This window comes from Nymphaea colorata, chromosome 5, assembly GCF_008831285.2.
Source record: "Nymphaea colorata isolate Beijing-Zhang1983 chromosome 5, ASM883128v2, whole genome shotgun sequence".
NCBI classification, from domain to species: domain Eukaryota; kingdom Viridiplantae; phylum Streptophyta; class Magnoliopsida; order Nymphaeales; family Nymphaeaceae; genus Nymphaea; species Nymphaea colorata.
The window spans coordinates 7,998,380-8,009,573 of NC_045142.1; the positions used below are offsets into that span (position 1 = coordinate 7,998,380).

The 11,194-nt window shown below is 38.4% G+C and overlaps 1 protein-coding gene across 3 annotated transcripts; it reads right to left on the reverse strand.

Annotated features, from left to right (window-relative positions):
* Positions 1-1,272: 1,272 nt before the first annotated feature.
* LOC116254610 (uncharacterized) lies at positions 1,273-10,730 on the reverse strand. 3 transcript variants are annotated; one of them, XM_031630094.2, is made up of 9 exons: positions 10,362-10,730; positions 9,945-10,002; positions 5,608-6,189; positions 4,947-5,087; positions 3,928-4,307; positions 2,811-3,555; positions 2,608-2,704; positions 2,414-2,468; positions 1,273-1,722 (listed from the first exon to the last, which is right to left on the reverse strand). In XM_031630094.2, the coding sequence occupies exons 3-9, from the start codon at positions 6,119-6,121 to the stop codon at positions 1,660-1,662; spliced, it is 1,995 nt and encodes a 664-aa protein (XP_031485954.1). In that variant the 5' UTR covers positions 6,122-6,189; positions 9,945-10,002; positions 10,362-10,730; the 3' UTR covers positions 1,273-1,659. The 3 variants fall into 3 exon arrangements, with proteins under 3 accessions (XP_031485954.1, XP_031485956.1, XP_031485955.1); XM_031630096.2 differs by having other exon boundaries at positions 4,947-5,084; positions 10,362-10,729; XM_031630095.2 differs by lacking the exon at positions 9,945-10,002.
* Between the last annotated feature and the right edge of the window lie 464 nt (positions 10,731-11,194).

The following is an 11,194-nucleotide window of genomic DNA, read 5'->3' on the forward strand; positions in this document are numbered from 1 at the left end:
CACCCTTCAACTTGAGAACACAATAACGGTCATAGGATTTGAACCTTGAACCCCTTGAATGTGAACTGCCTGCCCGGTTGCATTGCACGTCCTGAAGCGAAGTAATGCCCTATTTTAATTCATGTTGTTAAAACAATAAAAGAAGACGATGATCTTAACATGGTGTTTGGGATAGAGGTCCCTACGTCCACAAAGTTATCTAACTCCCCCTCACCATTCATCAAGAGCTGAGATGAGCCGACTTTGAACTGTGTGAAGTTTTCGAGTAACATGAGGTAACCGAGAGAAGAGAACTCAACATGCGCTGCTCCCAACTTATGCTGACCCAATGTCTGATTAATTGGAAAAGGAGTGCAGCCACTTTAATTTCGAGTTTTCTAACCATCCTTTGGTATTCGAGCAGCCAAAAATATGAGGTAGATGCAAGCAGTACATGGTCTAAAGTTTCTGAAGAAGCCGAGGAGCTGCTCCTCTATGAAAAATGAGAACCCTTCTTCCATTTCTAGCAGTTTGGCCGCAGAATTTCAGAAAGGTAATAGTCACCGATCATTCTACTAGTTCTTTGTGTCCGCGGTCAGATAGCTGCCCAATGTCGTAAAAGACATACTATAATGTGTATCGGTCGGGCCGACTTATACAATATATCATAATATATCCTAAGTGTAGCATGACACACCGTAAAATTAACTTTTTTAATTCATAAACAATTAAAAAAAAACGAAAACCAGAGAAAAATTCTATCTAACAGCCTTTTCAGGGTATTATCTTAACGACGTAAATAGACTACACAACTTAAAGATAGATCATTCATCGGGTAAACAGGGAAAGAGGTGATGGTGGGACAGTTTCTCTCGAAGTACGTACCAGAAATTTTGACATGAGAAAGCTGCTGGAGCAGTCACAGAATGGCGATTTTTCCTGCATCGTATATCCCAAGTCATTCTTGGTCATAATGTCCTTTTTTGTGGCGGACGGAAAGGTTGGTTCAAGCAGCGAATTAAAGTCACTTTTTACAGGGAAATTGCAAAGCTTTTCCTTTAGTAGTGCCGAAGCATTCTTCAAAGAATAGATAAATCATTCGATAACAAACCATGTCAAAATACTGCAGGAAAAGCTAATATGCAGGCAAGTGTCGGGGAACTTCTTTCCCCTTCATTGCATGGACAATGAATTCTCTGTCTCAACGGCTTAGTCTGCCCGAGGCTCTCAGTATGCCTTGGTCATATGTTGCCAACATTGACACAATCCCTTTTTGTCCATGGAGATCATTGATACAAAATTCAACAATAGAGGAATTCCAAAATATATTTTGTATCATCCTGGAACACTGACTGAAAAAAAAAAAAACCTCCAAATGTTCGAAATCTAAGGAATAAGACAAAACTCCCAAAACTGCACCCTAGATAGGGTGAAAACCCACCACCTCAAATTGGGTGATTTTATGCAAGATATGGAATCTTGGCAGGAAAAACTATACAATTATTCCGGGAATCAAAAAGTGGGTGATGCAACCAACGAGTGGTAATTAGAAAATAAAAGTATCTGGCCTCTCCACATGAGAGCTTGGTTCTCCAGTTCTAAAAAGCCTGTTGATGCTGAAGAAGACATGCAGATTGAATTACCACATCTTCGACCTCACTTTTTTCAGTTGATGCATCTCTATATCAAAGAACGTGATCCACCATACTCTCTGACAATGACTGGGACACTAGTTGGTGGAATCTGCAGAGAAGAGAATCGCATCAAATCACCTTATCATGGAAAAAAGAAAGATAATGACAAGCAGAACTATACAGAAAGAAAAATGCAATGCTAATGCTGTATTTTCCTAAAGATTAAACATAAATTTTTGAGTGCCTAGGGAACTATACACGCTTCTTTCTCTTTCACCTCTTGTGCACATGAACAATTTAAACATTAGCATTACATGGGAATCTCCACAAGTGCATTGACCAAGACAGACAGACAAGGGAGAGCATTTAGTGCCACAGGAGTTTTTTTACGCAAACCTTTCTACCAAAAAAGCAACAGGTTGAGGAAGACAGAGAGGTAATATGAGGTGCCCTTTATTATCTAAATTCTCAGCATCGTTGTACCATATTCCATATATTTTGTGTTCAAATTTCAAAGAGGAAAGACAACAAAGAGCACAGGTGAACATGAATTCTGGACAAACTGTGAACTCACAAGCAACCAAGACTCAGTAGGAGAACTAACAAGCTGGCACAAAGTTCATAAATAGCATACTTCTGTGACAACTCATATCTATTCTGGTTCCAAATAATCCGAATCATAAGAGGCATATTAAAAAAGGTCATCTACTGAACTGTTGCCACAATAATTTCCATTTTATTAGCAACAATAAGCATGCATGATGAAGTTTGGAGACCATAAAGTCAATCAGATTGCTCACCATTCCATAGTCAGTGATTATCATTGACACATAATCTGCAGGGGTTGCATCATAACTGCATCAATAGGATACAAGAATCAATGAATATCCATGGAGAAGCGACTAAAAAACTAGGCAACTAAAAAACTAGGCAACTAAAAAACTAGCAAATAAAAAAACTAATTTTCAAGGTTTCCATGTTTCCAACCACATACATCAGATTCAGGAGATGCAAATTTTCCTTATCAGCCCAGTTGTCCAAATGGTTCAACTCCTTTCTTCCAGAAACTTTTGAGATTGCATCTGGATCCCCTGCAGAACAAGAAAAAGCAAGCTAAGTTCCTGAACTTGCACGCAGTACAGGTCAAACTAACTACTATTAACATAACAAAAGGTAAAGCAAACCAAACTTGCCTACCAAGTTCATTAGAGCATATAGAGTCAAGCTGGACCCTTTCATGGAACTTATAAGCTTCACAACATATCAACACAGGAACTCGAAAAGCATGAGCCACCATGGCAACACATGCTGTTCCAACCCTCGAGTAAACAATTCCATTTGACAACACTGAAGCAGCTCCTAGAAAGACCCTCGTTACTTCATGCATAACATAAGAAATTGCATTTATATGGGTATAGGTACAGCTGATACCCTTTGCCAACAGACGTCTAAGTAATTTCTGACCTTCATGCTTCGGACGTGAATCCACTACTACAACACGAAATTTTTTACCAAGTTCATGAGCATATTCTATTATCATTTCAACCACACAGGCTGAGCCATATGTTAGTAAGACGTCTCCATCCCTGATCTTGGTTACTGCATGCCCAACAATCACCTTATCAGCAAGCACTATTTTTTCATTAATGAAACGGTCAATATCTGACTGCAGTGTAGATTTTGCTTCTGATTCCGTTAGCGCCAATGACAGCTTAGATATGCGATCTTTGAGAAACCTAATGGCATTCCCCATGCTGATTGAAAGTGGCCTACAAGATATGAGAAAACTAATATAGCTGTTGATTTTGGCAGTCAAATCTCGCACCAATGCTTTCTCTGGTGGTGTTTTATAGTCCTTGATGGCTTCCTGAAATGCTAAAAGCATTGCTACACAACGTGCATTACCACCGACAATATCACCAGACAGATATTGCAAACCTACCTGAAAATTATAAAAGAAGAGATGCAGTATTAGTACATACATCTAGAACACGAAAGAGAGTCAACATGGCAATAAGTAGAAATGCAACACATGCAAAACAACCACTGTCATATTTATAGGAAGACATGGTTGTCCATAATGTGTAGGCTGTACTATTTTCTGCTCAAATACAAGCTTATCTAGTGATTAAAAAAAAAAAATACGCAATTTGACAGTTTCCACTAGCAGCACCAGAAAGTAATAAAGCTAACAAAATGGAAATTACAATAATAATAATAAAAATGGGTGACATGATGAAGAAACATCTTTGTTGCTTGAGTAATTTCTGTACATAGAGAAATAAGGGTACATTTACATAAAATAGAATGCCACCTTGTACACTGCAGGGTGAGGATGCATTTGATGGCCATGATCAGAGTGAAAGAATTTGGATTCAAGGTCAGGAAGCAGAGTTCCATGGACATATTGAGGTAGATGTCTAAACAACTCGACTCGGTTTCTACTTTCTGTCTGTTTCACTAGTGCACGTTTTTTTGCCTTTTCAACCCGTTGTGTATCATCAAACTGCATCCTTGGGGGAGGAACATCCTTCTTTTTCTCCTTCTCAGGGAGCCGGTCAGGAGTCTTTTTATCTGAGAATGCAGCAGCACCTCCTATAGATGTTCCATCTTTCTTTTTTGAGGGTGGTGGTGGTTTACCATCCTTAGATGGTTTTGCGCCTGTAGATGTCACACCACTTGCTTTGCTTCCACCTACAACAAGAATCAAGTAACAAGTAAGAAGATAGTTTGACCAGACAAATCTAGCAACCAATTTATCTCCCAGCAATCCATGTCACAGTTTAGGTAATGGCAGACCTCCTTTGATGATCTTGTATGAACAAATTTCTTGACAGAATGACGACTATGAGTGGACATTTGATTCCAGGTGCTTCCTGCAATGATCTATGACATGCATGTTTCCAGTAGTTGGAGGCTCAACTAAGCTCCACTTTATAAATATTGAAACCAAGTTGGATAACAAAGCCATATTCATCCTGCAGTTATTCTTTTCCTGGCCTCAAAATTTTCAATTGTTTTAGCTCACAGGCAAATAGGATGGACTTTTAATACCGGTAACAGCCTTCCCTAATGATAAATGTAGTCAATGCTCTTACATTCTACCTAACTCTCTAAAAGATCACCTGGAAATCATCTTCAGTTGCAGGGACCTACTTCTGTTTCTGAACCCTCTACAAGAAAAAAGACCTGCAAACTTCTTGCAATTTCTCTCCATCTTCTTATTCAAAATGGTCCCCCTATACTTCTCTTCTACATTGATAAGACTATGATATGTAAATTCAACACAAACAAATTAAAACTGAAAACATACAAATGAAGTCAGATATATACCTGTCTCTTTTGCCGCAGCCTTTGCTGCTCGTTGGGCCTCCTGAAGTGCACGTCTCTCTGCTTTAGAAGTCTTCTCTTTTAGAGGCTTCAAATATGTAGCATTGCCTCTTTCTGATTCTTTTGGGTCTCCAGTAACCACTTCTAACAAGAAAACAAGTTATCAAATGATTTCTGTCTTCCAAACAAAAAAGCTACAAAAGAAAAACTATTATTTCCAAAATACAAAGATAATTTCGTCTAGACATTTTAATAGATCAGAGAATAACCAAATAAGACACCAGACTTCTATCTAACTTATCACAGATCAACTTCTTACAGTCCGCAGACCAAAGATATGCAGTTTTAAACAGAATTATGCATGTAGCTCAAAAACTTCTTGCTACTGGAAATTCAGAACCTGCTCAATTTCTGAACTACCACATACACCAGTAACAACTTCTGATACTCAGATCAAATAAATTGAACCTCTCTAATTCTATTCTTGCTCAATCTCAAGCTATGAGGAATGTAATAACCCATCACAGTCAATAAGCATTGTAGAAATTTGAATACCAACTTTTGGGTTAAGATGTGTGATAAAAAACATTTTAGAAGTATCTAACTCAAACATAATGTTGTGAATCAAGAATCAAGAATCAAGAAGAACATTTGCATTGGACACCTGAAGATGTCTTCACCGACGAAACAGTAGCCAAATTTCTTTGTTCAGGGAACCCAGATGTCGGAAGAGAAGCGGAACGCTGAACGAAATCTTCCGTCTTCCCAGCCCCACCAACACTAGCAGACACCGTTCTAGAGACCCAACGAGGTGACTCAGAGAAGTCCAGGGAAGTAACACTCTCATTCTTGCTCGACGGAGAAGGCCCTGGTGATGTACCTAAAGCACAGTCTGATGGATTGTAGCTTCCCACAGAGGCATTGCTGCTCAGCCTCTGGAGACAAGAGGATGGGACCGGAACAGGGGCTGCCCGCATTGCTTCCACCAGGTGACGAGGAGGTGGAATCATCACAGGAGAAAGTGAATTCCCAACCGGCGACATATCACTGATCAAAGGGGGGTCTTCCTCTGTTCCAGCAGCATCTAAGGGTGAGCGCATCTGTTCGGAAGTTGTCACAAACCCAACCTGCCGCACCTTTGGGTCGATCACAGCCCGTGAAACCCTTCTGGAATCCATGGAGGAAACTCTATGCACACTTCAACCCAATGTTGTCAAATGTGATGAGGCAAAGCAATGCGTTGAGCCTTTAAAGGAAGATGAGATGCAGCATAAGCTTCAGGACCAAAATTGTGAATTATATATATTCATAAAAATAATGTCAGAAATGAAAAGCAACTAAACTGACAAGTATATAAGTAGAGAACAATGTGAAAAACCATATTTAGCTTGTGTTAATAACACTACATGGTCCATAGCTTCATACACATATCACACATGCACATCCATTCCATAATCAAGTCATATTTACAATCAAAGGTGGAACAAGTTAAATCTACAATTACAGAACAATATTGAAAACAACTCAAATAAATGTCGGGCAACCCTTAACGACCTGTCCCAGTAATACCTTCTATGTGACAAAAATTTCTTGTGGGGTAATTCCCAAATCAACTTCTCCTAAATAATACCGTCTAATGTAGTTTAATTACACAATAATCCACATCCACATTCACAAATCACATAGGAAACAACTCACACAGACATAGGACTGAAGCAATACCTTCTATGCATATATATTTCAAGGAAAATCAGACAAATAACATTGTTAATGATCACCATATAACTTTGTTAACAACCTAAGAAAATAAAAGTTAGTCTAGTTCATTCTAAAGAAATAAAAGTAACTTTCTTCATCTCTATGTTGTCAAGGCACCCAGGCAGCGGGCCTAGCGCCTAGGCAAGAAAGGCAACCCTTTTTTTAAAATTTTTTTAGTTATGTTAATATGTCAAGTTATTTTGATTAACTATCACTAATATTTGAAATGTGGAGAGTAGTAATATAACAAGCATAATGAAGTTAAACAATAAAAAATTAATTGTTGACTTCATTAAATATGCAAAATCAATGGAAGTTTAACATTACTCATTAAATGTAATCTACTATAAGAAACAATAGAAAAAAAAAAATCTAATCTCTAGAAGAAGGAATGTAAATCCACAAGAAGGCTTTAATCCATCTACACTTAAAGAAAGATGTAATATAATAAAAAAGACTAACAGTACATAATAGTATACATGTAAGTACACAACAGTAACAATACATATAAGTGCATAACCATACTAACACATACATATAACAGGTATCACAATACTTCATATTATATAATACGCTAACAGTATATACATATGATAGGTTGATGCAATACCATATAACAGGTGTAATGGACTGTATGTAACAGTGTGTGTGTGTGTCTATATATATATATATATATATATATATCTATAACACATATTACAATACAATTTAACATAATAGTATATACATATAAGTTTATAACAGGTATAACAAATTAATAATACATATAACTATATGATATAAGTACGTAACATAACCATACTAATGTATGTATATATATAACAGGTATGACGTATAACAATACTATATAACAGACTAAGTCACTAACAATATAAAGTATATACATATAACAGTATACATATAACAGCGTAATCAACATAACAATACATATGATGTAATCAACACAAAATAAAGTACACAACAATATATACTCAATTAAGAAACTTTAATTGAAAGGAAGGTGACTTTTTCACTTTCCCATGGACTAGGCGTGTTGGCGACACCTTAAGTGCCAACACATATCCCATCGCCTAAGTGCTATGTCACATGGATGCGGGTGCGAGTATCGGTGTGGGTGCAGATGCAGGTGTGGATACGGCAAATTTCAAAACAAAATTAGGTGCAGGTGTGGTGAGGATGTATATATATGCGTGTGTATATATGTGCATAAATCATATGTTACATAGTTATTTAACTGCTTAGTAGCCTTATTTATCTATATTTAGATATGAACTTTTTGTATTAGATATAGTTTAGTTATGTGCACAATTAAAATGGTTAGTTTTGGCCCAATTCAGTAGACCAAACCAAATGTGCTGTGTCAGAGAAGCACCAGCACCAGCGTTGACATGGGTGTGACATGGGTGCAGCAGCCATTTAGAAGCAACCATGTGACATAGCCTAAGTGGTGGACTTAGGCGGCGGGTGTGGACTCACACTTGGTCCACGCCCAGGCGAGGCCTTAACAACATAGCTTCATTTATAATCGCTTCTCTCATAAGTAACAACTTATCCAAGTAAGCTGAAACCCAAGGGAAAGGGGGAGAAAGTTTAAAATGTTAATATCCCACATGGTACCACAATATCCGCAGTTTATGTTGCTAAATGTAAATTGAGCATATTTCCATTTTCCTAAATAGATATAGAGCATAACTAGGGAAATTTGAAGAATCAATTCAATATCATAATACACAAAGTAACATAAAAGCCATGAACATCGACTTTTGCAAGGGCAGTCAAAATTTTCAAAGGAAGAAAACCACATTTTCCTGATTAATCATTTTCCAGAAGTAAATTTGACAAACAGGATGAAGTTCACAGAGATAATTTACTTCATGAGACAATTTCATTCTGATAATAAAACAAAAGAAAAAAGGAAACAAGAAGCCAATATAAGCACTAAAATTAGAAAAAAGTAATGGGATAAGGTGATGGGAAAAGAAGAACAAATAAGTTCAGCAGATGAAAAGTGGGTGCTTATAGATCAAGGAAGGAACTGTTCCCAAAACAATGAACAATTAGTTAAAACAATAACAAAGGGCATAAGTGCAAATGGCATAAGTGGAAAGGGCAGGGATTGGGTATAGATGAAAAGCGCTTTGAGTACAAAGTACCTCTGTTATAAATTTCAAGTTTTCAACACAAGGAATGAATATTATCACAGGCCTCTTCTATTAGAACAGATCAAATTGGAAATCCATTTTGACACCAAGCAAGTTACCAAACTATTCATTGAAAATTGAAATATATATGCAGTTTGAGGAATGACTCTCAAATATATTTCAAATTCGAAGTCAAACTTGAGAACCAAAAGAAACATCGACTTGCTTCATTCGATTCATCAGAAATTTGATCATGAAAGAGAGTGTTTCCTGTGGTGGTGCACCTAGGGAAATGAAAATCAAATGATAGAAATAGGGAAAACAAATAGAAGTTGCCATTGTGCAAAAGAGTTGACACGAAGTGGACAAAACAGGGAAAGGACAGTGGTGTGGCAGAGGAGGAGTATGGCGGTGGGTCGGCCAGTGGAGGTGCAACTGGAAGCCAATGTATCATCAGCCGAGGGGCGATCGAGCAACAATGTATGGTCAACAGCCGAGGGCCAATCGGGCAGCAATGTATGGTCAACGGAGGGATTTGATGGCATCACGGTGGAGAGAGAATGAAAAAAAAAGTGAGTGAGATACCGTTTGATTGCACCTTTTGTTTTGGAGGGGAAAGATTTCTAGAGAAAGTTCCCCTAATAGAGGGTGGAAGAGGGGGGATTCCTCCTACTTCCATATTCAAGGTATGTTTGATGAACCAAAGAATTTTCTTCTAGAAAAGTTTTAACGTGTTTGATGATCAAGCACAAGGAGAAGGGGAGAAACACTGACCGTTACGCGCGCAAACTGTTGTATGTTATTTGTTTTCAATGATCGCTGATTTTTCATAAATGAACTAGCCCAATTACATGAAACCAGAGAAATTATTCACGTAAGCTACCATCAAATTGAACTAATTTCACTCAAGAATCAAGAGACAAGACAAAAGTTCCATATAAGTTCAGTCTACTATTGCCTGACCTATCTTCTGTTGCTGTACATTTCGAGTTGGAACTACAGAACTGTTTTTAACCCAGTCCAATGCATCAGCAAATGAGTTTTTTAATCTGTTATCTATTTGCCAACAAGTTATAGATTCTTGACAAATTCAAGAGCTTACCGGAAAAAAGTAGCAATCCTACCCAACGATACCTCTGAAGCATTCCAGCAAACACCAACTGTAAAATCACAATTTTCAGACAGAAATCTATGCAAACACGACCTAGTTGACTCCAAAACAAAGTATAGAAATGAATAACTTGGAGAAACTGAAGAGAAAAGCAAACAGAGGGGTCGGCAGAAATATAGACTGTCCAATTGGAACATTGCAGACAAAAATATGCAGAAATGGAAGAAAGGGAAGCCGATTTTAGGATCGGCTGATGGAAAAAGAGGACTGCAAGTCCTCTATCAAAAGCCCTTTTTAAAACCGTCGACTCTGGGCTTTCCTTGGCATCACACGTATCAAGAGGGGAACAACGAGAGAGAGAGAGAGAGAGAGAGAGAGAGAGAGAGAGAGAGAGAAAGAGATCCTTACCTCTCAGCGACGGGATGCTGCCGGTGCTGCGTCCACGGGCTCCCTCGGCCTTCCCCTCTTAGGCGAAAACCTGAAACTCATCTCCGCTCATAAAACCAGCGAAGCCGAGCCTTTCATCGACGAATGAAGAACTCAGTCGGTGTGCTCCATATTTTCCTCCAATTTTTCACGGTCCCCGTTGCTATTTGACAAGGAGATTGTAGGGTCACGTCTGTGGGGAGGCCACCATCTTCTCGACGGACCCAGGTCCAGGGGTGAAGCGCTTCCTCCTTCAGAACGAAGGAAAGCTGTGGTGCCGCCGCCGCGCCACTGTGGCTGGTGACGCTGCGGCGATGTGGTGGGGGCACATTTACCGGGTTCGGACCCCTCGGTTCTGACTCAGGGTTGGGATGAACTCGAGCTCCGGAGTAGGGCCATGTCGACATCAACCGGTGGGGTGGCACTAGAACTGTTTTTTATTAAAGGAGTCAAATTAAAGTTTTTAAATTTTAATAGAAACGAAATATTTTTTTTTAATTTTTATATATGATAAATAATTTTTTTTAAATTCATATATAAATTTTAATTTTTTTTTTAAAGTAGGGCCAGGGCCTTAGGCCCTCCCTTGACAATAGTAGAGCTATGTGGGCTGGTATGATTACCAATGCCAGCCAACACTAGTGCTTGACAAATTTTACTAGGAAGGAATTGAACTTGGGCTCAGCTAGATGTAATGTCCACACCAAACTCACGTCAATGTCCCATAGGCACCAAACTCATATAAAAAACTCAAGCAAATCCTGATTTAAAAAAACTCAAGGAACTTCTTCCAAGCTACACAGAGAGTAAATAGG